Source organism: Lampetra planeri, unplaced genomic scaffold, assembly GCF_965212315.1.
Source record: "Lampetra planeri unplaced genomic scaffold, kcLamPlan1.2.h2 scaffold_469, whole genome shotgun sequence".
NCBI classification, from domain to species: Eukaryota; Metazoa; Chordata; class Hyperoartia; order Petromyzontiformes; family Petromyzontidae; genus Lampetra; species Lampetra planeri.
The window spans coordinates 2113-30053 of NW_027615292.1; the positions used below are offsets into that span (position 1 = coordinate 2113).

Here is a 27941-nt window from a genome sequence, read left to right on the forward strand (position 1 = left end):
GTCTGTGGTCCATGTATAGGTTTGTCTGTCTGTGTACTGTGACAGAGGTTGGTGAGTTTTCATTTAATGAGTTCCTTAACAGCATTGAAAACAACATTGACTGTGCTCAGACTGAGTCTGGTCCATGTATAGGTTTGTCTGGGTGGGCGAGTGGGGTGAGTGGGTGAGTGGGTGAGTGAGTGGGTGAGTGAGTGGGTGAGTGAGTGGGTGAGTGGGTGAGTGAGTGGGTGGGTGAGTGGGTGAGTGAGTGGGTGAGTGGGTGAGTGAGTGGGGTGGGCGAGTGGGTGAGTGAGTGGGTGAGTGGGTGAGTGAGTGGGTGAGTGAGTGGGTGAGTGGGTGGGCGATGTGGGTGAGTGAGTGGGTGAGCGAGTGGGTGAGTGAGTGTGGGTGAGTGGGTGGGTGAGTAGGTAGGTGAGGTGAGTGGGTGAGTAGGTGGGTGAGTGGTTGGGTGAGTGGTTGGGTGAGTGGGTGGGTGAGTTGGGTGGATGACTGAGTGAGGCTACAAGGGGGAGTTGTCTGTGTGATCATCACCAGAACGAGGTTTAGTGAAGGGATTTTAAACACTTTAATTGATCATCATCATCATCACCTCCATCATCACAACCATCATCACCACCATCACCACCACCATCATCGCTATCACCACCATCACCATCACCACCATCATCATCACCACCATCACCACCATCATCACTATCACCACCATCATCATCATCATGACCACCACCATCATCACCACCATCACCTCCCCATGAATCCACCTCTACCCCTGTATCCACCCCTACCTCTCAGCATTCCACCTCCACCTCCTCCACCCCTACCTCCACCACCTCCACCACCACCATCACCACCACCCACCATCACCACCACCACCACCTCCACCACCACCTCCACCACCACCACCTCCACCACCACCACCACCTCCACCACCACCACCTCCACCACCTCCACCACCATCATCACCACCACCTCCACCACCACCATCTCCACCACCACCTCCATCACCACCACCATCAATCACCTCCATCACCTCCCCATGAATCCACCTCTGCCCCTGTATCCACCCCTACCTCTCAGCATTCCACCACCACCTCCACCACCTCCACCCCTACCTCCACCACCTCCACCTCTCCCCCCTCTCTCCCCGTGTAGCCCCATCACCATCCCAACATCTAACCCCCTTCCTGCCATTCCACCACCACCACCACCTCCACCACCACCACCTCCATCACCACCACCACCACCTCCTCCACGTCCACCACCTCCACCACCTCCACCTCCTCCACCCCCCTTGTTCTTGGGTGGTGGAGATTTTGGCCGGAGTCGTTCAATCTCCTCCGAGCAGCCGGTGAGATGAGACAGCTGATGTGGGCTCGTGAAACATCCATTGTAGACCTCCGGCGAGTAGTTTGAGTTGGTGAGCGCCTGGTCCCACAGTCACCCAGCCTGGTGAGGGGGGAGAGGGTGAGCGTGGTGAGCGTGGTGAGTGTGGAGAGTGTGGTGAGTGTGGAGAGTGTGGTGAGTGTGGAGAGTGTGGTGAGCGTGGTGGTGAGTGTGGTGAGTGTGGTGAGTGTGGTGAGTGTGGTGAGCGTGGTGGTGAGCGTGGTGGTGGTGAGGCAGACATTGTAGACCTCCGGCGAGTAGTTTGAGTTGGGTGAGCGCCGGTCCCACAGTCACCCATGCCTGGTGAGGGGGAGAGGGTGAGCGTGGTGAGCGTGGTGAGTGTGGAGAGTGTGGTGAGTGTGGTGAGTGTGGAGAGTGTGGAGAGTGTGGAGAGTGTGGTGAGCGTGGTGGTGAGTGTGGTGAGTGTGGTGAGTGTGGTGAGTGTGGTGAGCGTGGTGGTGGTGAGGCAGACATTGTAGACCTCCGGCGAGTAGTTTGAGTTGGTGAGCGCCGGTCCCACAGTCACCCAGCCTGGTGAGGGGGAGAGGGTGAGCGTGGTGAGCGTGGTGAGTGTGGTGAGTGAGGTGGTGGTGAGCGTGGTGAGCGTGGTGGTGAGTGTGGTGGTGAGCGTGGTGGTGGGTGTGGTGAGTGTGGTGGTGAGTGTGGTGGTGAGTGTGGTGGTGGAGTGTGGTGGTGAGTGTGGTGGTGAGTGTGGTGGTGAGCGTGGGTGGTGGGTGTGGTGAGTGTGGTGGTGAGTGTGGTGAGCGTTTTGGTGAGTGTGGTGGTGAGCGTGGTGGTGAGCGTGCTGAGTGTGGTGGTGAGTGATTGGTGTCTGTCTCTCTCTGTCTCTCTGTGTCTGTGTGTGTCTCTGTGTGTGTCTCTCTCTCTCTGTCTCTCACACACTGACCACCACCACCACCACCACCGCCACCACCGCCACCACCGCCACCGCCACCTCCACCACCACCATCACCTCCATCACCACCATCACCACCATCACCACCATCATCATCACCACCATCATCACCACCACCGCCACCGCCTCCACCGCCACCGCCACCACCACCGCCACCGCCACCACCGCACACACACTCACCAGGCCTGATAGTGGAGTCGCGGCCAAACAGGTGAAGCCTACGCCGCCCCAAACAGAAATGCTCAACGATGTGAAAGATTTCCTCGGGTTTCTCCGGAGGCATCGATCCACCACCACCGCCACCACCGCCACCACCACCGCCGCCACCACCGCCACCACCGTCGCCACCACCGTCGCCACCACCACCGTCGCCACCGCCGCCGCCACCACGTCCGCCCGTGCCGAGGCTGGTGACGTCGTCAGATTCCTCGGCCATCAGCAAGTCGATGTCGACGTTTGCGTGGATGAAGTCACCGTCGGTGGAGCGTCGCACCGTGCCACGGATACCCATCAGGCAGTGCTCCTGGTGAGGGGGTGGTGAGGGGGGTGGTGAGGTGGGGTGGTGAGGGGGGTGGTGAGTGGGGTGGTGAGTGGGGTGGTGAGGGGGGTGGTGAGTGGGGTGGTGAGTGGGGTGGTCAGGGGGGTGGTGAGTGGGGTGGTGAGTGGGGTGGTGAGTGGGGTGGTGAGTGGGGTGGTGAGTGGGGTGGTGAGTGGGGTGGTGAGGGGGGTGGTGAGTGGGGTGGTGAGGGGGGTGGTGAGTGGGGTGGTGAGTGGGGTGGTGAGTGGGGGTGGTGAGTGGGGTGGTGAGTGGGGTGGTGAGTGGGGTGGTGAGTGGGGTGGTGAGTGGGGTGGTGAGTGGGGTGGTGAGTGGGGTGGTGAGGGGGGTGGTGAGGGGGGTGGTGAGGGGGTGGTGAGTGGGGGTGGTGAGTGGGGTGGTGAGTGGGGTGGTGAGTGGGGGTGGTGAGTGGGGTGGTGAGGGGGGTGGTGAGGGGGGTGGTGAGTGGGGTGGTGAGTGGGGGTGGTGAGTGGGGGTGGTGAGTGGGGTGGTGAGGGGGGGTGGTGAGGGGGGTGGTGAGGGGGTGGTGAGTGGGGTGGTGAGTGGGGTGGTGAGTGGGGTGGTGAGTGGGGGTGGTGAGTGGGGGTGGTGAGTGGGGTGGTGAGGGGGGGTGGTGAGGGGGGTGGGTGGTGAGGGGGGTGGTGAGGGAGGAGAGAGAGACAGAGAGACAGAGAGAGACACAGAGACACACAGAGAGACAGAGAGACACAGAGAGACACAGTGAGAGATTCAGAGAGATACACACAGAGAGACACAGAGAGATGGTGACATGGTGAGTGATGTGGTGAGTGGGTGGGTGGGTGAGGTGGTGAGTGACATGGTGAGTAAGATGGTGAGTGATGTGGTGAGTGGAAGTGGTGAGTGACATGGTGAGTGAGGAGTGCTCCTGGTGAGGGTGAGCGGGGTGGTGAGTGGTGGGTGGTGAGTGGGGTGGTGAGGGAGAGAGAGACAGAGAGAGACACAGAGAGAGACACAGAGACACAAGAGAGACAGAGAGAGATGGTTGACATGGTGAGTGAGGTGGTGAGTAGGTGGGTGAGTGGGGTGAGTGAGTGGGTGAGTGAGTGGGTGGGTGGGTGAGTGGGTGAGTGAGTGGTGAGTGGGTGAGTGGGTGGGTGGGTGAGTGGGTGGGTGGGTGAGTGGGTGAGGTGAGTGGTGAGTGGGTGGGTGGGTGAGTGGGTGAGTGGTGAGTGGGTGGGTGGGTGAGTGGGTGGGTGGGTGAGTGGGTGAGTGGGTGAGTGAGTGGGTGAGTGGGTGAGTGGGTGAGTGGGTGAGTGAGTGGTGAGTGGGTGGGTGGGTGAGTGAGTGGGTGAATGAGTGAGTGAGTGGGTGAGTGAGTGGGTGAGTGGGTGAGTGAGTGGTGAGTGGGTGGGTGAGTGAGTGGTGAGTGAGGTGGTGAGAGAGAGAGAGATGGTGACATGGTGAGTGATGTGGTGAGTAGGTGGGTGAGTAGGTGGGTGAGTGGGTGGGTGAGTGAGTAGGTGGGTGAGTGGGTGGGTGAGGGTGGGTGAGTGGGTGGGTGGGTGAGTGAGTGGGTGGGTGGGTGGGTGAGTGGGTGGGTGAGTGAGTGGTGAGTGAGGTGGTGAGAGAGAGAGAGAGATGGTGACATGGTGAGTGATGTGGCGAGTAGGTGGGTGAGTAGGTGGGTGAGTGGGTGGGTGAGTAGGTGGGTGAGTGGGTGGGTGAGTGAGTGGGTGGGTGAGTGGGTGGGTGAGTGAGTGGGTGGGTGAGTGGGTGGGTGAGTGGGTGAGTGAGTGGGTGTGTGGGTGAGTGGGTGAGTGGGTGGGTGAGTGGGGTGAGTGAGTGGGTGAGTGAGTGGGTGAGTGAGTGGTGAGTGAGGTGGTGAGAGAGAGAGAGAGATGGTGACATGGTGAGTGAGGTGGTGAGTGGGTGGGTTGGTGAGTGGGTGGGTGGGTGAGTGGGTGGGTGAGGTGGTGAGTGACATGGTGAGTGATGTGGTGAGTAGGTGGGTGAATGGGTGGGTGAGTGGGTGGGTGGGTGAGTGGGTGGGTGAGGTGGTGAGTGACATGGTGAGTGATGTGGTGAGTGAGTGGGTGGGTGAGTGAGTGGGTGGGTGAGTGAGTGGATGGAGTGAGTGAGTGGATGGGTGAGTGAGTGAGTGGGTGGGTGAGGTGGTGAGTGACATGGTGAGTGATGTGGTGAGTGAGTGGGTGGGTGAGTGAGTGGGTGGATGAGTGAGTGGATGGGTGAGTGAGTGGATGGGTGAGTGAGTGAGTGGGTGGGTGGTGATGTGGTGAGTGACATGGTGAGTGATGTGGTGAGTGAGTGGGTGGGTGAGTGGGTGAGTGGGTGGGTGGATGAGTGAGTGGACGGGTGAGTGAGTGGATGGAGTGAGTGCTGAGTGAGTGAGTGGGTGGGTGATGTGGTGAGTGACATGGTGAGTGATGTGGTGAGTGAGTGGTGGTGGGTGAGTGGGTGGATGAGTGAGTGGGTGGATGGGTGAGTGAGTGAGTGAGTGGGTGGGTGATGTGGTGAGTGACATGGTGAGTGATGTGTGTGAGTGAGTGGGTGGATGAGTGAGTGGATGGGTGAGTGAGTGATGGGTGGAGTGAGTGAGTGAGTGGGTGGTGATGTGGTGAGTGACATGGTGAGTGATGTGGTGAGTGAGGTGGGGGGATGAGAGTGGTGGGTGGATGAGTGAGTGGTTGGGTGAGTGAGTGGATGGGTGAGTGAGTGGGTGGGTGATGTGGTGAGTGACATGGTGAGTGATGTGGTGAGTTGAGTGGGTGGGGTGAGTGAGTGAGTGGGTGAGTGGGTGGGGTGAGTGGGTGGGTGAGTGAGTGGGTGGGTGGGTGGTGAGTGGGTGGGTGGGTGGATGAGTGGGTGGGTGAGTGGGTGGGTGAGTGGGTGGGTGAGTGGGTGGGTGAGTGAGTGGGTGGGTGGGTGTTGTGTGGGTGGGTGAGAGTGAGTGGTGGGTGGGTGGTGAGTGGGTGGGTGGGTGGTGAGTGGGAGGGTGAGTGGGTGGGTGAGTGGGTGGGTGAGTGGGTGGGTGAGTGGGTGGGTGAGTGGGTGGGTGAGTGGGTGAGTGGATGGGTGAGTGAGTGAGTGGGTGGGTGATGTGGTGAGTGACATGGTGAGTGATGTGGTGAGTGAGTGGGTGGGTGGGTGAGTGAGTGGGTGGATGAGTGAGTGGATGGGTGAGTGGATGGGTGAGTGAGTGAGTGGGTGGGTGATGTGGTGAGTGTGGGTGGGTGAGTGAGTGGGTGGATGAGTGAGTGGATGGGTGAGTGAGTGGGTGGGTGATGTGGTGAGTGACATGGTGAGTGATGTGGTGAGATGAGTGGGTGGGTGAGTGAGTGAGTGGAGTGAGTGGGTGGGTGAGTGGGTGGGTGAGTGAGTGAGTGGGTGGGGTGGGGTGGTGAGTGGGTGGGTGGGTGGTGAGTGGGTGGGTGAGTGGGTGGGTGAGTGGGTGGGTGAGTGGGTGGGTGAGTGGGTGGGTGGGTGAGTGAGTGAGTGGGTGGAGTGATGTGGTGAGTGACATGGTGAGTGATGTGGTGAGTGAGTGGGTGGGTGGGGGTGAGTGAGTGGGTGGATGAGTGAGTGGATGGGTGAGTGGATGGGCTGAGTGAGTGAGTGGGGTGGGGTGATGTGGTGAGTGACATGGTGAGTGCTGTGGTGAGTGAGAGTGGGTGGGTGAGTGAGTGGGTGGATGAGTGAGTGGATGGGTGAGTGAGTGAGTGGATGGGTGAGTGAGTGGATGGGTGAGTGAGTGGGGTGGGTGATGTGGTGAGTGACATGGTGAGTGATGTGGTGAGTGAGGTGGGTGGGTGAGTGGGTGGGTGAGTGAGTGGGTGGATGAGTGGAGGATGGGTGAGTGAGTGGATGGGTGAGTGAGAGTGGATGGGTGAGTGAGTGAGTGGGTGGGTGATTGGTGAGTGACATGGCTGAGTGATGTGGTGAGTGAGTGGGTGGGTGGGGTGAGTGAGTGGGTGGATGAGTGAGTGGATGGGTGAGTGAGTGAGTGGGTGGGTGATGTGGTGAGTGACATGGTGAGTGATGTGGTGAGTGAGTGGGTGGGTGAGTGAGTGGGTGGATGAGTGAGTGGATGGGTGAGTGAGTGGATGGGTGAGTGAGTGAGTGGGTGGGTGATGTGGTGAGTGACATGGTGAGTGATGTGGTGAGTGAGTGGGTGAGTGAGTGGGTGGATGAGTGAGTGGATGGGTGAGTGGATGGGTGAGTGAGTGAGTGGGTGGGTGATGTGGTGAGTGAGTGGGTGGGTGAGTGAGTGGGTGGATGAGTGAGTGGATGGGTGAGTGAGTGAGTGGGTGGGTGATGTGGTGAGTGACATGGTGAGTGATGTGGTGAGTGAGTGGGTGGGTGAGGTGAGTGGGTGGATGAGTGAGTGGATGGGTGAGTGAGTGGATGGGTGAGTGAGTGAGTGGGTGGGTGATGTGGTGAGTGATGTGGTGAGTGAGTGGGTGGGTGAGTGGGTGGATGAGTGAGTGGATGGGTGAGTGAGTGGATGGGTGAGTGAGTGGGTGGGTGATGTGGTGAGTGACATGGTGAGTGATGTGGTGAGTGAGTGGGTGGGTGAGTGAGTGGGTGGATGAGTGAGTGGATGGGTGAGTGAGTGGATGGGTGAGTGAGTGAGTGGGTGGGTGATGTGGTGAGTGACATGGTGAGTGATGTGGTGAGTGAGTGGGTGGGTGAGTGAGTGGGTGGATGAGTGAGTGGATGGGTGATGTGGTGAGTGAGTGAGTGACTGAGTGGTGAGTGAGTGAGTGAGTGGCTGAGTGAGTGGGTGAGTGACTGAGTGAGTGAGTGAGTGGTGAGTGAACTCACCTTTGTCCTCTGGAAGACGGCTTGAGAGTCGAGGGTGAGTGGTGAGTGAGTGAGTGAGTGGCTGAGTGAGTGGGTGAGTGACTGAGTGAGTGACTGAGTGAGTGACTGAGTGAGTGGGTGAGTGACTGAGTGAGTGACTGAGTGACTGAGTGAGTGAGTGGGTGAGTGGCTGAGTGAGTGAGTGGTGAGTGAGTGGTGAGTGAACCTCACCTTTGTCCTCTGGAAGACGGCTTGAGAGTCGAGGGTGAGTGGTGAGTGAGTGAGTGAGTGGCTGAGTGAGTGGGTGAGTGACTGAGTGAGTGAGTGGGTGAGTGACTGAGTGAGTGACTGAGTGACTGAGTGAGTGAGTGGGTGAGTGAGTGGTGAGTGAGTGGTGAGTGAGTGGTGAGTGAACTCACCTTTGTCCTCTGGAAGACGGCTTGAGAGTCGAGGGTGAGTGGTGAGTGAGTGAGTGACTGAGTGGTGAGTGAATGAGTGAGTGGCTGAGTGAGTGGGTGAGTGACTGAGTGAGTGAGTGGGTGAGTGACTGAGTGGGTGAGTGACTGAGTGAGTGAGTGGGTGAGTGAGTGGGTGAGTGAGTGGTGAGTGAGTGGTGAGTGAGTGGTGAGTGAGTGGTGAGTGAGTGGTGAGTGAGTGGTGAGTGAACTCACCTTTGTCCTCTGGAAGACGGCTTGAGAGTCGAGGGTGAGTGGTGAGTGAGTGAGTGACTGAGTGGTGAGTGAGTGAGTGGGTGAGTGACTGAGTGGGTGAGTGACTGAGTGAGTGGGTGAGTGAGTGGTGAGTGAGTGGTGAGTGAGTGGTGAGTGAGTGGTGAGTGAGTGGTGAGTGAGTGAGTGACTGAGTGAGTGAGTGGGTGAGTGACTGAGTGGGTGAGTGACTGAGTGAGTGAGTGGGTGAGTGAGTGGTGAGTGAGTGGTGAGTGAGTGGTGAGTGAGTGGTGAGTGAGTGGTGAGTGAACTCACCTTTGTCCTCTGGAAGACGGCTTGAGAGTCGAGGGTGAGTGGTGAGTGAGTGAGTGAGTGGTGAGTGAGTGAGTGAGTGGCTGAGTGAGTGGGTGAGTGACTGAGTGAGTGACTGAGTGAGTGAGTGGGTGAGTGAGTGGTGAGTGAGTGGTGAGTGAGTGGTGAGTGAGTGGTGAGTGAACTCACCTTTGTCCTCTGGAAGACGGCTTGAGAGTCGAGGGTGAGTGGTGAGTGAGTGAGTGGCTGAGTGAGTAAGTGGTGAGTGAGTGAGTGAGTGACTGAGTGGGTGAGTGACTGAGTGAGTGAGTGGTGAGTGAGTGGTGAGTGAGTGGTGAGTGAACTCACCTTTGTCCTCTGGAAGACGGCTTGAGAGTCGAGGGTGAGTGGTGAGTGAGTGAGTGGCTGAGTGAGTGGGTGAGTGACTGAGTGAGTGAGTGGGTGAGTGACTGAGTGGGTGAGTGACTGAGTGAGTGAGTGGGTGAGTGAGGGAGTGAGTGACTGAGTGAGTGAGTGGTGAGTGAGTGGGTGAGTGAGTGGTGAGTGAGTGGTGAGTGAGTGGTGAGTGAGTGGTGAGTGAACTCACCTTTGTCCTCTGGAAGACGGCTTGAGAGTCGAGGGTGAGTGGTGAGTGAGTGAGTGACTGAGTGGTGAGTGAGTGAGTGAGTGGCTGAGTGAGTGGGTGAGTGACTGAGTGAGTGAGTGGGTGAGTGACTGAGTGGGTGAGTGACTGAGTGGGTGAGTGACTGAGTGAGTGAGTGGGTGAGTGAGTGGTGAGTGAGTGGTGAGTGATGAGTGAGTGGTGAGGGAGTGGTGAGTGAACTCACCTTTGTCCTCTGGAAGACGGCTTGAGAGTCGAGGGTGAGTGGTGAGTGAGTGAGTGACTGAGTGAGTGACTGAGTGAGTGACTGAGTGAGTGACTGAGTGAGTGACTGAGTGGTGAGTGAGTGAGTGAGTGGCTGAGTGACTGAGTGAGTGACTGAGTGAGTGACTGAGTGAGTGAGTGGTGAGTGAGTGGTGAGTGAACTCACCTTTGTCCTCTGGAAGACGGCTTGAGAGTCGAGGGTGAGTGGTGAGTGAGTGAGTGACTGAGTGGTGAGTGAGTGAGTGGCTGAGTGAGTGGGTGAGTGAGTGGCTGAGTGAGTGAGTGGGTGAGTGAGTGGCTGAGTGAGTGGCTGAGTGAGTGACTGAGTGAGTGGGTGAGTGACTGAGTGAGTGAGTGGTGAGTGAACTCACCTTTGTCCTCTGGAAGACGGCTTGAGAGTCGAGGGTGAGTGGTGAGTGAGTGAGTGGCTGAGTGAGTGGGTGAGTGACTGAGTGAGTGGGTGAGTGACTGAGTGAGTGACTGAGTGACTGAGTGAGTGAGTGGTGAGTGAGTGGTGAGTGAACTCACCTTTGTCCTCTGGAAGACGGCTTGAGAGTCGAGGGTTCGTGTGGAACCGGGTTTCTGCTTGTTCGTCTTGATCCAACAGATGTCTTCACAACGACGGAATCCCCATTTACATAGACACTGCACATAGACACACACATAGACACACACACAGATACAGTTAGATAGACACACACATACAGACATAGACACTGTAGACACACACATAGACACACACACAGTGACACACGCACACACTTAGACATACACACACACATAGACACTGTAGACACACACACACAGACACACACAGTTAGATAGACACACACACAGTTAGACACACACACAGACACAGATACACACACACATAGACACACACACACATAGACACACACACACATAGACACACACACACACATAGACACACACACACACATAGACACACACACACACACATAGACACACACACACACATAGACACACACACACACATAGACACACACACACATAGACACACACACACATACATAGACACACACACACACACACACATAGACACACACACACACACACATAGACACACACACACACACACATAGACACACACACACACACACATAGACACACACACACATAGACACACACACACACATAGACACACACACACACATAGACACACACACACACATAGACACACACACACATAGACACACACACACAGACACACACACAGACACACACACACATAGACACACACACAGACACACACACACATAGACACACACACACACAGACACACACACACATAGACACACACATAGCTATAGAGGTGTGTAGCTGTGTGTGTGTGTAGCTGTGTGTGTAGCTGTGTGTGTGTAGCTGTGTGTGTGTAGCTGTGTGTGTGTAGCTGTGTGTGTGTAGCTGTGTGTGTGTAGCTGTGTGTGTGTAGCTGTGTGTGTAGCTGTGTGTGTAGCTGTGTGTGTGTGTAGCTGTGTGTGTGTGTAGCTGTGTGTGTAGCTGTGTGTGTGTAGCTGTAGCTGTGTGTGTGTAGCTGTGTGTGTAGCTGTGTGTGTGTAGCTGTAGCTGTGTGTGTGTAGCTGTGTGTGTGTAGCTGTGTGTGGTAGCTGTGTGTGTGTGTAGCTGTGTGTGTGTGTAGCTGTGTGTGTAGCTGTGTGTGTGTAGCTGTAGCTGTGTGTGTGTAGCTGTGTGTGTAGCTGTGTGTGTGTAGCTGTAGCTGTGTGTGTGTAGCTGTGTGTGTGTAGCTGTAGCTGTGTGTGTGTAGCTGTAGCTGTGTGTGTGTAGCTGTAGCTGTGTGTGTAGCTGTGTGTGTGTAGCTGTGTGTGTGGTGTAGCTGTGTGTGTGTAGCTGTGTGTGTAGCTGTAGCTGTGTGTGTGTAGCTGTGTGTGTGTAGCTGTAGCTGTGTGTGTGTAGCTGTAGCTGTGTGTGTAGCTGTGTGTGTGTGTAGCTGTGTGTGTGTGTAGCTGTGTGTGTGTAGCTGTGTGTGTGTAGCTGTGTGTGTAGCTGTGTGTGTAGCTGTGTGTGTAGCTGTGTGTGTAGCTGTGTGTGTGTAGCTGTGTGTGTAGCTGTGTGTGTGTGTAGCTGTGTGTGTGTGTAGCTGTGTGTGTGTGTAGCTGTGTGTGTAGCTGTGTGGTAGTGTGTGTGTAGCTGTGTGTGTGTAGCTGTGTGTGTAGCTGTGTGTGTAGCTGTGTGTGTAGCTGTGTGTGTAGCTGTGTGTGTAGCTGTGTGTGTGTAGCTGTGTGTGTAGCTGTGTGTGTGTGTAGCTGTGTGTGTGTAGCTGTGTGTGTAGCTGTGTGTGTAGCTGTGTGTGTAGCTGTGTGTGTAGCTGTAGCTGTGTGTGTAGCTGTGTGTGTGTAGCTGTGGTGTGTAGCTGTGTGTGTGTAGCTGTGTGTGTAGCTGTGTGTGTGTGTGTAGCTGTGTGTGTGTGTAGCTGTGTGTGTGTGTAGCTGTGTGTGTAGCTGTGTGTGTGTAGCTGTGTGTGTAGCTGTGTGTGTAGCTGTGTGTGTGTGTAGCTGTGTGTGTAGCTGTGTGTGTAGCTGTGTGTGTGTGTAGCTGTGTGTGTAGCTGTGTGTGTGTGTAGCTGTGTGTGTGTAGCTGTGTGTGTGTAGCTGTAGCTGTGTGTGTGTAGCTGTGTGTGTGTGTAGCTGTGTGTGTAGCTGTGTGTGTAGCTGTGTGTGTGTGTAGCTGTGTGTGTGTGTGTAGCTGTGTGTGTAGCTGTGTGTGTAGCTGTGTGTGTAGCTGTAGCTGTGTGTGTGTAGCTGTGTGTGTGTAGCTGTGTGTGTGTGTAGCTGTGTGTGTGTAGCTGTGTGTGTAGCTGTGTGTGTAGTGTGTGTAGCTGTGTGTGTAGCTGTGTGTGTAGCTGTGTGTGTGTGTAGCTGTGTGTAGCTGTAGCTGTGTGTGTAGCTGTGTGTGTAGCTGTGTGTGTAGCTGTGTGTGTGTGTGTAGCTGTGTGTGTAGCTGTGTGTGTAGCTGTGTGTGTAGCTGTGTGTGTAGCTGTGTGTGTAGCTGTGTGTGTAGCTGTGTGTGTAGCTGTGTGTGTGTGTGTAGCTGTGTGTAGCTGTAGCTGTGTGTGTAGCTGTAGCTGTGTGTGTGTAGCTGTAGCTGTGTGTGTAGCTGTGTGTGTAGCTGTGTGTGTAGCTGTGTGTGTGTAGCTGTGTGTGTAGCTGTGTGTGTAGCTGTGTGTGTAGCTGTGTGTGTAGCTGTAGCTGTGTGTGTGTAGCTGTGTGTGTGTGTAGCTGTGTGTGTAGCTGTAGCTGTGTGTGTGTAGCTGTGTGTGTGTGTAGCTGTGTGTGTGTGTAGCTGTGTGTGTGTGTAGCTGTGTGTGTAGCTGTGTGTGTGTAGCTGTGTGTGTAGCTGTAGCTGAGGACCTGTCTGCCGTAGTCGAGGCCGTCGGAGGAGCCGCACCACAAGAAGATGAACGACCTCTGAGCCGCAACCTCCTCCACATCCAGCTGCATGATCTGTAGTATCAGCATCATAAGTAGTAGTATCAGCATCATTATCATCAGTAGTAGTATCATCATCATCAGTAGTATCATCATCATCATCAGTAGTATCATCATCATCATCAGTAGTATCATCATCATCATCAGTAGTATCATCATCATCATCATCAGTAGTATCATCATCATCATCATCAGTAGTATCATCATCATCATCATCAGTAGTAGTATCATCATCAGTATCATCATCATCAGTAGTATCATCATCATCATCAGTAGTATCATCATCATCATCAGTAGTATCATCATCATCATCAGTAGTATCATCATCATCATCAGTATCATCATCATCAGCAGTATCATCATCATCATGAGTAGTATCATCATCAGTAGTAGTATCATCATCATCAGCAGTATCATCATCATCATCATCAGTAGTATCATCATCAGTAGTAGTATCATCATCATCAGTAGTATCATCATCAGTAGTAGTATCATCATCATCAGTAGTATCATCATCAGTAGTAGTATCATCATCATCAGTAGTATCATCATCAGTAGTAGTATCATCATCATCAGTAGTATCATCATCAGTAGTAGTATCATCATCATCAGTAGTATCATCATCATCATCAGCAGTATCATCATCATCAGTAGTATCATCATCAGTAGTAGTATCATCATCATCAGTAGTATCATCATCAGTAGTAGTATCATCATCATCAGTAGTATCATCATCAGTAGTAGTATCATCATCATCAGTAGTATCATCATCAGTAGTAGTATCATCATCATCAGTAGTAGTATCATCATCATCAGTAGTATCATCATCATCAGTAGTATCATCATCAGTAGTATCATCATCATCATCAGTAGTATCATCATCAGTAGTAGTATCATCATCATCAGTAGTATCATCATCAGTAGTAGTATCATCATCATCAGTAGTAGTATCATCATCATCAGTAGTATCATCATCATCATCAGTAGTATCATCATCATCATCAGTAGTATCATCATCAGTAGTAGTATCATCATCATCAGTATCATCATCATCATCAGTAGTAGTATCATCATCATCAGTAGTATCATCATCAGTAGTAGTATCATCATCATGAGTAGTATCATCATCATCAGTAGTATCATCATCAGTAGTAGTATCATCATCATCAGTAGTATCATCATCATCAGTAGTATCATCATCATCATCAGTAGTATCATCATCAGTAGTAGTATCATCATCATGAGTAGTAGTAACTGGGTAGATGAGTGGTTGAGTGAGTGAGTGAGTGACTGAGTGAGTGAGTGGGTGAGTGAGTGAGTGGCTGAGTGAGTGAGTGGGTGAGTGAGTGTCTGAGTGAGTGAGTGTCTGAGTGAGTGAGTGTGTGAGTGAGTGGGTGAGTGAGTGTCTGAGTGAGTGAGTGTGTGAGTGAGTGGGTGAGTGAGTGTCTGAGTGAGTGAGTGTGTGAGTGAGTGGGTGTGTGAGTGAGTGAGTGTGTGAGTGAGTCTGAGTGAGTGAGTGGCCTGAGTGAGTGAGTGGGTGAGTGAGTGTCTGAGTGAGTGAGTGTGTGAGTGTGTGGGTGTGTGAGTGAGTGAGTGTGTGAGTGAGTGAGTGTGTGAGTGAGTGTCTGAGTGAGTGAGTGGCTGAGTGAGTGAGTGGGTGAGTGAGTGGTTGAGTGAGTGAGTGAGTGAGTGGCTGACTGAGTGAGTGGCTGAGAGACTGATTGACTGAGTGAGTGACTGAGTGAGTGAGTGAGTGTCTGAGTGAGTGAGTGTCTGAGTGAGTGAGTGAGTGTCTGAGTGAGTGAGTGTCTGAGTGAGTGAGTGGCTGAGTGACTGAGTGGGTGAGTGAGTGACTGAGTGAGTGGTGAGTGACTGAGTGAGTGACTGAGTGAGTGAGTGGCTGACTGAGTGAGTGGCTGAGAGACTGATTGACTGAGTGAGTGACTGAGTGAGTGAGTGAGTGTCTGAGTGAGTGAGTGTCTGAGTGAGTGAGTGAGTGTCTGAGTGAGTGAGTGTCTGAGTGAGTGAGTGGCTGAGTGACTGAGTGGGTGAGTGAGTGACTGAGTGAGTGGTGAGTGACTGAGTGAGTGACTGAGTGAGTGAGTGGCTGACTGAGTGAGTGGCTGAGAGACTGATTGACTGAAGTGAGTGACTGAGTGAGTGAGTGAGTGTCTGAGTGAGTGACTGACTGAGTGACTGAGTGAGTGTCTGAGTGAGTGAGTGTCTGAGTGAGTGAGTGGCTGAGTGACTGAGTGGGTGAGTGAGTGACTGAGTGAGTGGTGAGTGACTGAGTGAGTGACTGAGTGAGTGAGTGGCTGAGAGACTGATTGACTGAGTGAGTGACTGAGTGAGTGAGTGTCTGAGTGAGTGACTGACTGAGTGACTGAGTGAGTGTCTGAGTGAGTGAGTGTCTGAGTGAGTGAGTGGCTGAGTGACTGAGTGGGTGAGTGAGTGACTGAGTGAGTGGTGAGTGACTGAGTGAGTGACTGAGTGAGTGAGTGTCTGAGTGAGTGACTGACTGAGTGACTGAGTGAGTGAGTGACTGCCTGAGTGACTGAGTGAGTGTCTGAGTGAGTGAGTGTCTGAGTGAGTGAGTGGCTGAGTGACTGAGTGGGTGAGTGAGTGACTGAGTGAGTGGTGAGTGACTGAGTGAGTGACTGAGTGAGTGAGTGGCTGAGTGAGTGACTGAGTGGCTGAGTGAGTGACTGAGTGAGTGAGTGACTGAGTGAGTGAGTGACTGAGTGAGTGGCTGAGTGGGTGAGTGACTGCCTGAGTGAGTGACTGACTGCCTGAGTGACTGAGTGAGTGAGTGGCTGAGTGAGTGAGTGACTGATCGAGTGAGTGAGTGACTGACTGAGTGAGTGGCTGAGTGGGGTGAGTGACTGCCTGGAGTGAGTGACTGACTGCCTGAGTGACTGAGTGAGTGAGTGGCTGAGTGAGTGAGTGACTGATCGAGTGAGTGACTGACTGAGTGAGTGGCTGAGTGGGTGAGTGACTGCCTGAGTGAGTGACTGACTGCCTGAGTGACTGAGTGAGTGAGTGACTGACTGCCTGAGTGACTGAGTGGTGAGTGACTGAGTGAGTGAGTGACTGCCTGAGTGACTGAGTGAGTGAGGTGGTGAGTTCCCCCACTAACTCACCTCATCCCAGGTGAGTCCGTGCCCTCCGATGGCCCCACCACCACCTCTGTAGTATTCACTCAATGGGTGAGTGACTGAGTGTCTGAGTGAGTGAGTGGCTGAGTGAGTGAGTGTCTGAGTGGGTGAGTGACTGAGTGTCTGAGTGAGTGAGTGACTGAGTGAGTGAGTGAGTGGGTGAGTGACTGAGTGGTCTGAGTGAGTGAGTGGCTGAGTGAGTGAGTGGCTGAGTGAGCGAGTGACTGATCGAGTGAGTGAGTGAGTGACTGACTGAGTGACTGACTGAGTGACTGGCGAGTGAGTGGCTGAGTGAGTGCTGAGTGAGTGAGTGGCTGAGTGAGTGAGTGAATGAGTGACTGAGTGAGTGACTGAGTGAGTGGCTGAGTGGGTGAGTGACTGCCTGAGTGAGTGACTGAGTGAGTGGTGAGTGACTGAGTGAGTGAGTGAGTGGTGAGTCCCCCACTAACTCACCTCATCCCAGGTGAGTCCGTGCCCTCCGATGGCCCCGCCACCACCTCTGTAGTATTCACTCAATGGGTGAGTGAGTGACTGATCGAGTGAGTGAGTGACTGACTGAGTGAGTGAGTGGCTGAGTGGGTGAGTGAGTGACTGAGTGAGTGAGTGACTGACTGAGTGAGTGACTGAGTGAGTGAGTGGTGAGTTCCCCCACTAACTCACCTCATCCCAGGTGAGTCCGTGCCCTCCGATGGCCCCGCCACCACCTCTGTAGTATTCACTGAGTGGCGGCTCAATGAGGATGACGTCAAACTTTGTCTGCAGAGACGAGAGCGGGAAGGCCGGGAGATCAGCCTGAAGGTACCTGCGGTGAGGGGAGAGGTGAGGGGGGAGGTGAGGGTGGGTGAGGGAGTGGTGAGGGGGGAGGTGAGGTGGGTGGGTGAGGGGAGAGGTGAGGGGGGAGGTGAGGGGAGAGGTGAGGGGAGATGTGAGGGGAGAGGTGAGGGTGAAGGTGAGGGTAGAGGTGAGGGGAGAGGTGAGGGGAGAGGTGAGGGGAGAGGTGAGGGGAGAGGTGAGGGGAGAGGTGAGGGGGAGAGGGGGGGGGGAGAGGTGAGGGGAGAGGTGAGGGGAGAGGTGAGGGGGGGGGGAGAGGTGATGGGAGAGGTGAGGGGGGGTGGGGGGGGGGAGAGGTGAGGGGAGAGGTGAGGGGAGAGGTGAGGGGAGAGGTGAGGGGGGGGGAGAGGTGAGGGGAGAGGTGAGGGGAGAGGTGAGGGGAGAGAGAGGTGGGGAGGTGAGGGGAGAGGTGAGGGGGAGGTGAGGGGGGAGGTGAGGGGAGAGGTGAGGGAGAGGTGAGGGGAGAGGTGAGGGGAGGAGGTGAGGGGGGAGGTGAGGGGGGGGGGGAGAGGTGAGGGGAGAGGTGAGGGGAGAGGTGAGGGGAGAGGTGAGGGGGGAGGTGAGGGGGGGGGTGAGGGGAGAGGTGAGGGGGGAGGTGAGGGGGGAGGTGAGGGGGGAGGTGAGGGGGGAGGTGGAGGGGGGAGGTGAGGGGGGAGGTGAGGGGGGAGGTGAGGGGAGAGGTGAGGGGGAGAGGTGAGGGGGAGGTGAGGGGAGAGGTGGAGGGGGGGAGGTGAGGGGAGAGGTGAGGGGGGAGGTGAGGGGGGAGGTGAGGGGGGAGGTGAGGGGGGAGGTGAGGGGAGAGGTGAGGGGAGAGGTGAGGGGGGAGGTGAGGGGAGAGGTGAGGGGGGAGGTGAAGGGGGAGGTGAGGGGGGAGGTGAGGGGGGAGGTGAGGGGGGGAGGTGAGGGGGAGGTGAGGGGAGAGGTGAGGGGAGAGGTGAGGGGGGAGGTGAGGGGGGAGGTGAGGGGGGAGGTGAGGGGGGAGGTGAGGGGGGAGGTGAGGGGGGAGGTGAGGGGGGAGGTGAGGGGGGAGGTGTGGGGGGAGGTGAGGGGGGAGGTGAGGGGGGAGGTGAGGGGGGAGGTGAGGGGGAGAGGTGAGGGGGGAGGTGAGGGGGGAGGTGAGGGGGGGAGGTGAGGGGGGAGGTGAGGGGGGAGGTGAGGGGGGAGGTGAGGGGGGAGGTGAGGGGGGAGGTGAGGGGGGAGGTGAGGGGGGAGGTGAGGGGGGAGGTGAGGGGAGAGGTGAGGGGAGAGGTGAGGGGAGAGGTGAGGGGGGAGGTGAGGGGGGAGGTGAGGGGGGAGGTGAGGGGGGAGGTGAGGGGGGAGGTGAGGGGGGAGGTGAGGGGGAGGTGAGGGGGGAGGTGAGAGGTGAGGGGGAGGTGAGGGGGGGAGGTGAGGGGGGAGGTGAGGGGGGAGGTGAGGGGAGAGGTGAGGGGAGAGGTGAGGGGGGAGGTGAGGGGGGGAGGTGAGGGGGGAGGTGGAGGGGGGAGGTGAGGGGGGAGGTGAGGGGGGAGGTGAGGGGGGAGGTGAGGGGGGAGGTGAGGGGAGAGGTGAGGGGGGGAGGTGAGGGGGGAGGTGAGGGGGAGGTGAGGGGAGAGGTGAGGGGAGAGGTGAGGGGAGAGGTGAGGGGAGAGGTGAGGGGGGAGGTGAGGGGGGAGGTGAGGGGAGAGGTGAGGGGAGAGGTGAGGGGGGGATAGTGTGGACTCACTCACTCACTTACTCCACCCCACCCACTCACCCACACAGTCAATCACCCACCCACTCACCCACCGACCCACTCACCCACACAGTCACCCACTCACCTACCCATCACCCACTCACTCACCCACCCACTCACCCACTCACCTACCCATCCACCCACTCACTCACCCCCCCACTCACCCACACACTCACTCTCTCACTTACCCACTCACTCAGTCATTCAATCACCCACTCACCCCACGCACCCACTAATTCAACCAACCAATCAACCACTCACTCACTCACCCACTAACTTATAGAGTGAGTGTGTGGGTGTGGGTGGGTGAGTGAGTGTGTGGGTGAGTGGGTGGGTGAGTGAGTGGGTGGATGGGTAGGTGAGTGGGTGAGTGAGTGGGTGAGTGAGTGGGTGGGTGAGTGAGTGGGTGGATGGGTAGGTGAGTGGGTGAGTGAGTGAGTGAGTGGGCGAGTGAGTGAGTGGGCGAGTGAGTGGGTGAGTGAGTGGGTGCGTGAGTGACTGTGGTGGGTGAATGGGTGGGTGAGTGAGTGACTGTGTGGGTGAATGGGTGGCTGAGTGGGTGAGTGGGTGGGTGAGTGGGTGGATTAGTGAATGAGTGGGTCGGTGAGTGGGTGGGTGAGTAGGTGAGTGAGTGGGTGGCTGAGTGGGTGAGTGAGTGGGTGATGTGAGTGGAGTGGGTGAGTGAGTGGGTGATTGACTGTGTGGGTGAGTGGTTGGCTGAGTGGGTGAGTGGGTGGCTGAGTGGGTGAGTGACTGTGAGTGTGTGAGTAACTGTGTGAGTGAGTGGCTGGGTGAGTGACTGTGTGAGTGAGTGAGTGGGTGGGTGAGTGAGTGGGTGACTGGGTGAGTGAGTAGGTGAGTGACTGTGTGAGTGAGTAGGTGAGTGACTGTGTGAGTGAGTGAGTGAGTGGGTGGGGTGGGTGGGTGAGTGAGTGGATGACTGGGTGAGTGAGTGAGTGAGTGGGTGAGTAGGTGAGGTGAGTGGGTAAGTGAGTGAGTGGGTGAGTGAGTGGCTGGCTGAGCGAGTGAGTGAGTGAGTCAGTGAGTGACTGGGTGAGTGAGTGAGTGAGTGAGTGGACTGTGTGAGTGAGTGGTGTGAGTGAGTGAGTGAGGTAGGAGAGTGACTGTGTGAGGTGAGGGTGAGTGAGTGACTGTGGAGTGAGTGGGTGAGTGAGTGGGTGAGTGAGTAGGTGAGTGGGTGAGTGAGTGAGTGGATGAGTGAGTGAGTGAGTGGGTGAGTGAGTGGGTGAGTGAGTGACTGTGTGAGTGAGTGAGTGAGTAGGTGAGTGACTGTGTGAGTGAGGTGGGTGAGTGAGTGGCTGGCTGGCTGAGCGAGTGAGTGAGTGACTGGGTGAGTGAGTAGGTGAGTGACTGTGTGAGGTGAGTGAGTAGGGTGAGTGACTGTGTGAGTGAGTGACTGTGTGAGTGAGTGGCTGGCTGAGCGATGTGAGTGGCTGGCTGAGCGAGTGAGTGAGTGTGTGAGTGAGTGAGTAGGTGAGTGACTGTAGTGAGTGAGTGACTGTGTGAGTGAGTGGCTGGCTGAGCGAGTGAGTGGGTGAGTGAGTAGGTGAGTGGGTGAGTGGGTGACTGTGTGAGTGAGTGAGTGGGGGAGTGAGTGAGTGACTGTGTGAGTGAGTGGCTGGCTGAGCGAGTGAGTGGGTGAGTGAGTAGGTGAGTGGGTGACTGTGTGAGTGAGTGAGTGGGGGAGTTGAGTGAGTGACTGTGTGAGTGAGTGGCTGGCTGAGCGAGTGAGTGGGTGAGTGAGTAGGTGAGTGGGTGACTGTGTGAGTGAGTGAGTGGGGGAGTGAGTGAGTGACTGTGTGAGTGAGTGGCTGGCTGAGCGAGTGAGTGGGTGAGTGAGTAGGTGAGTGGGTGACTGTGTGAGTGAGTGAGTGGGGGAGTGAGTGAGTGAGTGAGTAGGTGAGTGGGTGAGTGGGTGACTGTGTGAGTGAGTGAGTGAGTGGGGGAGCGAGTGAGTGGGTGAGTGAGTAGGTGAGTGGGTGAGTGGGTGACTGTGTGAGTGAGTGAGTGGGGGAGTGAGTGGGTGACTGTGTGAGTGAGTCTCACATGGGAGGACAGTTTGTGTTGGCGATGAGTTCGTCTTTGAGACGAATCAGTTCTCGCAGCTTCGGATATTCCTCAAAGCGATCGGCCAAACCTGGTGAGAGAGACAGTCAGTGATGGTGGTGATGATGGTGGTGATGGTGGTGATGGTGATGGTGGTGATGGTGATGATGGTGGTGATGGTGGTGATGGTGGTGATGATGGTGGTGATGGTGGTGATGGTGGTGGTGATGGTGGTGGTGGTGGTGATGGTGGTGGTGGTGGTGATGGTGATGGTGGTGGTGATGGTCGTGATGGTGGTGGTGATGGTGGTGATGATGGTGGTGATGGTGGTGATGGTGGTGATGGTGGTGGTGATGGTGGTGGTGGTGGTGATGGTGGTGATGGTGGTGATGGTGGTGATGATGATACTACTGATGATGATGATGATGATTACTACTGATGATGATGCTACTGATGATGATGATGATACTACTGATGATACTACTGATGATGATGATACTACTGATGATGATGATGATACTACTGATGATGATGATGATACTACTGATGATGATGATGATGATACTACTGATGATGATGATGATGATACTACTGATGATGATACTACTGATGATGATGATGATGATACTACTGATGATGATGATGATGATACTACTGATGATGATGATGATGATACTACTGATGATGATGATGATGATACTACTGATGATGATGATGATACTACTGATGATGATGATGATGATACTACTGATGATGATGATGATACTACTGATGATGATGATGATGATACTACTTATGATGATGATGATGATACTACTGATGATGATGATGATGATACTACTGATGATGATGATGATGATACTACTGATGATGATGATGATGATACTACTGATGATGATGATGATGATACTACTGATGATGATGATGATGATACTACTGATGATGATGATGATGATACTACTGATGATGATGATGATGATACTACTGATGATGATGATGATGATACTACTGATGATGATGATGATGATACTACTGATGATGATGATGATGATACTACTGATGATGATGATGATGATACTACTGATGATGATGATGAATGATACTACTGATGATGATGATGATGATACTACTGATGATGATGATGATGATGATACTACTGATGATGATGATGATGATACTACTGATGATGATGATGATACTACGATGATGATGATGATGATACTACTGATGATGATGATGATGATACTACTGATGATGATGATACTACTGATGATGATGATGATGATACTACTGATGATGATGATGATGATACTACTGATGATGATGATGATGATACTACTTATGATGATGATGATGATACTACTGATGATGATGATGATGATACTACTGATGATGATGATGATGATACTACTGATGATGATGATGATGATACTACTGATGATGATGATGATGATACTACTGATGATGATGATGATGATACTACTGATGATGATGATGATACTACTGATGATGATGATACTACTGATGATGATGATGATGATACTACTGATGATGATGATGATGATACTACTGATGATGATGATGATGATACTACTGATGATGATGATGATGATACTACTGATGATGATGATGATGATACTACTGATGATGATGATGATGATACTACTGATGATGATGATGATGATACTACTGATGATGATGATGATGATACTACTGATGATGATGATGATGATACTACTGATGATGATGATGATACTACTGATGATGATGATGATGATACTACTGATGATGATGATGATGATACTACTGATGATGATGATGATGATACTACTGATGATGATGATGATGATACTACTGATGATGATGATGATGATACTACTGATGATGATGATGATGATACTACTGATGATGATGATGATGATACTACTGATGATGATGATGATACTACTGATGATGATACTACTGATGATGATGATACTACTGATGATGATGATGATACTACTGATGATGATGATGATACTACTGATGATGATGATGATGATACTACTGATGATGATACTACTGATGATGATACTACTGATGATGATACTACTGATGATGATGATGATGATACTACTGATGATGATGATGATGATACTACTGATGATGATGATGATGATACTACTGATGATGATGATGATGATACTACTGATGATGATGATGATGATACTACTGATGATGATGATGATACTACTGATGATGATGATGATGATACTACTGATGATGATGATGATGATACTACTGATGATGATGATGATACTACTTATGATGATGATGATGATACTACTGATGATGATGATGATGATACTACTGATGATGATGATGATGATACTACTGATGATGATGATGATGATACTACTGATGATGATGATGATGATACTACTGATGATGATGATGATGATACTACTGATGATGATGATGATGATATTACTGATGATGATGATGATGATACTACTGATGATGATGATGATGATACTACTGATGATGATGATGATGATACTACTGATGATGATGATGATACTACTGATGATGATGATGATGATACTACTGATGATGATGATGATGATGATACTACTGATGATGATGATGATGATACTACTGATGATGATGATACTACTGATGATGATGATACTACTGATGATGATGATGATGATACTACTGATGATGATGATGATGATACTACTTATGATGATGATGATGATACTACTGATGATGATGATGATGATACTACTGATGATGATGATGATGATACTACTGATGATGATGATGATACTACTGATGATGATGATGATGATACTACTGATGATGATGATGATACTACTGATGATGATGATGATGATACTACTGATGATGATGATGATGATACTACTGATGATGATGATGATGATACTACTGATGATGATGATGATGATACTACTGATGATGATGATGATGATACTACTGATGATGATGATGATGATACTACTGATGATGATGATGATGATACTACTGATGATGATGATGATGATACTACTGATGATGATGATGATGATACTACTGATGATGATGATGATGATACTACTGATGATGATGATGATACTACTGATGATGATGATGATGATGATACTACTGATGATGATGATGATGATACTACTACTGATGATGATGATACTACTGATGATGATGATGATACTACTGATGATGATGATGATGATGATACTACTACTGATGATGATGATACTACTACTGATGATGATGATGATGATACTACTACTGATGATGATGATACTACTACTGATGATGATGATGATGATGATACTACTACTGATGATGATGATACTACTGATGATTGATGATGATACTACTACTGATGATGATGATACTACTGATGATGATGATGATGATACTACTACTGATGATGATGATACTACTGATGATGATGATGATGATACTACTACTGATGATGATGATACTACTACTGATGATGATGATGATACTACTACTGATGATGATGATACTACTGATGATGATGATGATACTACTGATGATGATGATGATACTACTGATGATGATGATGATGATACTACTACTGATGATGATGATACTACTGATGATGATGATGATACTACTACTGATGATGATGATACTACTGATGATGATGATGATGATACTACTACTGATGATGATGATACTACTGATGATGATGATGATACTACTACTGATGATGATGATACTACTACTGATGATGATGATGATACTACTACTGATGATGATGATGATACTACTACTGATGATGATGATACTACTACTGATGATGATGATACTACTACTGATGATGATGATACTACTGATGATGATGCTGATACTACTACTGATGATGATGATACTACTACTGATACTACTACTACTGATGATGATACTGATACTACTGATGATGATGATACTACTGATGATGATGATACTACTGATGATGATGATACTACTGATGATGATGATACTACTGATGATGATGATGATGTTGCTTCTCACCAACATCGCGAATGAAGTTTTGAGGTCTCTGGCCTGTGTCCACGAAGTGTTGACAATAATCATTGTGAGGGTTCAGACTCTGGGTACCCTGTGATCATCATCATCAGTAGTATCATCATCAGTAGTATCATCATCATCATCAGTAGTATCATCATCAGTAGTATCATCATCATCATCAGTAGTATCATCATCAGTAGTATCATCATCATCATCATCAGTAGTATCATCATCATCATCAGTAGTATCATCATCATCATCATCAGTAGTATCATCATCATCAGTAATAGTAGTATCATCATCATCATCAGTAGTAGTATCATCAGTAGTAGTATCATCATCATCATCAGTAGTAGTATCATCATCATCATCAGTAGTAGTATCATCAGTAGTATCATCATCATCATCATCAGTAGTAGTATCATCATCAGTAATAGTAGTATCATCATCATCATCAGTAGTAGTATCATCATCATCAGTAGTAGTATCATCATCATCATCAGTAGTAGTATCATCAGTAGTAGTATCATCAGTAGTAGTAGTAGTATCATCATCATCAGTAGTAGTATCATCATCATCATCAGTAGTAGTATCATCAGTAGTAGTATCATCATCATCAGTAGTAGTATCATCATCATCATCAGTAGTAGTATCATCAGTAGTAGTAGTAGTATCATCATCATCAGTAGTAGTATCATCATCATCATCATCAGTAGTAGTATCATCAGTAGTAGTATCATCATCATCAGTAGTAGTATCATCATCATCATCAGTAGTAGTATCATCATCAGTAGTAGTAGTAGTATCATCATCATCAGTAGTAGTATCATCATCATCAGTAGTAGTATCATCATCAGTAGTAGTAGTATCATCATCAGTAGGGTGACACTTTGAGTGAGTGACTGACTGAGTTAGTGACTGAGTGAGTGAGTGGCTGAGTGAGTTTCTGAGTGAGTGGCTGAGTGACTGACTGAGTGACTGACTGAGTGAGTGACTGAGTGACTGAGTGAGTGGCTGAGTGAGTGTCTGAGTGAGTGAGTGGCTGAGTGAGTGTCTGAGTGAGTGAGTGGCTGAGTGAGTGAGTGGCTGAGTGAGTGTCTGAGTGAGTGAGTGGCTGAGTGAGTGAGTGGATCAGTGAGTGGCTGAGTGAGTGAGTGGATCAGTGAGTGGCTGAGTGAGTTTCTGAGTGAGTGGCTGAGTGAGTGGCTGAGTGAGTGAGTGGCTGAGTGAGTGAGTGGCTCAGTGAGTGGCTGAGTGAGTGGCTGAGTGACTGAGTGACTGGCTGAGTGACTGAGTGAGTGGCTCAGTGAGTGGCTGAGTGAGTTTCTGAGTAGCTGAGTGAGTGAGTGGCTCAGCGAGTGGCTGAGTGAGTGACTGAGTGAGTGACTGAGTGAGTGAGTGAGTGACTGACTGTGTGAGTGGCTGAGTGAGTGACTGAGTGGCTGAGTGAGTGGCTGAGTGAGTGAGTGGCTGAGTGAGTGAGTGGCTGAGTGAGTGAGTGAGTGGCTGAGTGAGTGAGTGACTGAGTGGCTGAGTGACTGAGTGAGTGAGTGGTGAGTGAGTGGCTGAGTGAGTGACTGAGTGGCTGAGTGAGTGACTGAGTGGTGAGTGAGTGGCTGAGTGAGTGACTGAGTGGCTGAGTGAGTGGCTGAGTGAGTGAGTGGCTGAGTGACTGAGTGAGTGACTGAGTGAGTGGCTGAGTGAGTGACTGAGTGAGTGAGTGGCTGAGTGAGTGACTGAGTGAGTGGCTGAGTGAGTGACTGAGTGAGTGGGTGGCTGAGTGAGTGAGTGAGTGGCTGAGTGAGTTTCTGAGTGATTGAGTGAGTGAGTGGCTGAGTGAGTGAGTGGCTGAGTGAGTGAGTGGCTGAGTGAGTGAGTGGGTGAGTGAGTGGCTGAGTGAGTGAGTGGCTGAGTGAGTGGCTGAGTGAGTGGCTGAGTGAGTGAGTGGCTGAGTGAGTGAGTGGCTGAGTGAGTGACTGAGTGACTGAGTGGCTGAGTGACTGAGTGACTGAGTGAGTGAGTGGTGAGTGAGTGGCTGAGTGAGTGACTGACTGAGTGGCTGAGTGAGTGGCTGAGTGAGTGGCTGAGTGAGTGAGTGGCTCAGTGAGTGGCTGAGTGAGTGGCTGAGTGAGTGGCTGAGTGAGTGGCTGAGTGAGTGGCTGAGTGACTGCCTGAGTGAGTGGCTGAGTGAGTGACTGACTGAGTGAGTGGCTGAGTGAGTGAGTGGCTCAGTGAGTGGCTGAGTGAGTGAGTGGCTGAGTGAGTGAGTGGCTCAGTGAGTGACTGAGTGAGTGACTGAGTGAGTGGCTGAGTGAGTGAGTGGCTGAGTGAGTGGCTGAGTGAGTGGCTGAGTGAGTGGCTGAGTGAGTGAGTGGCTGAGTGAGTGAGTGGCTGAGTGATTGAATGAGTGACTGAGTGTCTGAGTGAGTGAGTGAGTAGCTGAGTGAGTGAGTGGCTGAGTGAGTGAGTGGCTGACTGAGTGAGTGTCTGAGTGAGTGGCTGAGTGAGTGAGTGACTGAGTGAGTGAGTGACTGAGTGAGTGAGTGGCTCAGTGAGTGAGTGACTGAGTGACTGACTGAGTGAGTGAGTGAGTGGTGAGTGAGTGGCTGAGTGAGTGACTGAGTGAGTGAGTGGTGAGTGAGTGGCTGAGTGAGTGACTGAGTGGCTGAGTGAGTGGCTGAGTGAGTGAGTGGCTGAGTGACTGAGTGAGTGACTGAGTGAGTGGCTGAGTGAGTGACTGAGTGAGTGAGTGGCTGAGTGAGTGACTGAGTGAGTGGCTGAGTGAGTGACTGAGTGAGTGGGTGGCTGAGTGAGTGAGTGAGTGGCTGAGTGAGTTTCTGAGTGATTGAGTGAGTGAGTGGCTGAGTGAGTGAGTGGCTGAGTGAGTGAGTGGCTGAGTGAGTGAGTGGGTGAGTGAGTGGCTGAGTGAGTGAGTGGCTGAGTGAGTGGCTGAGTGAGTGGCTGAGTGAGTGAGTGGCTGAGTGAGTGAGTGGCTGAGTGAGTGACTGAGTGACTGAGTGGCTGAGTGACTGAGTGACTGAGTGAGTGAGTGGTGAGTGAGTGGCTGAGTGAGTGACTGACTGAGTGGCTGAGTGAGTGGCTGAGTGAGTGGCTGAGTGAGTGAGTGGCTCAGTGAGTGGCTGAGTGAGTGGCTGAGTGACTGTGTGAGTGAGTGGCTGAGTGA

At 52.1% G+C, this 27941-nt stretch overlaps 1 protein-coding gene across 1 annotated transcript in view; it reads right to left on the reverse strand.

Moving 5' to 3' along the window:
* Positions 1-763: 763 nt before the first annotated feature.
* The window catches only part of METTL14 (methyltransferase 14, N6-adenosine-methyltransferase non-catalytic subunit), a 40465-nt gene continuing 13287 nt past the window's right edge, over positions 764-27941 (reverse strand). The window contains exons 6-14 of the mRNA XM_078623810.1: positions 24761-24848; positions 20714-20804; positions 16765-16906; positions 12872-12964; positions 10011-10127; positions 2480-2822; positions 1865-1914; positions 1189-1395; positions 764-769 (exon numbers count right to left, since the gene is read on the reverse strand). Of these exons, the coding sequence (XP_078479936.1) occupies positions 764-769; positions 1189-1395; positions 1865-1914; positions 2480-2822; positions 10011-10127; positions 12872-12964; positions 16765-16906; positions 20714-20804; positions 24761-24848 (1137 nt within the window). The remainder of the gene's footprint in view (positions 770-1188; positions 1396-1864; positions 1915-2479; positions 2823-10010; positions 10128-12871; positions 12965-16764; positions 16907-20713; positions 20805-24760; positions 24849-27941) is intronic.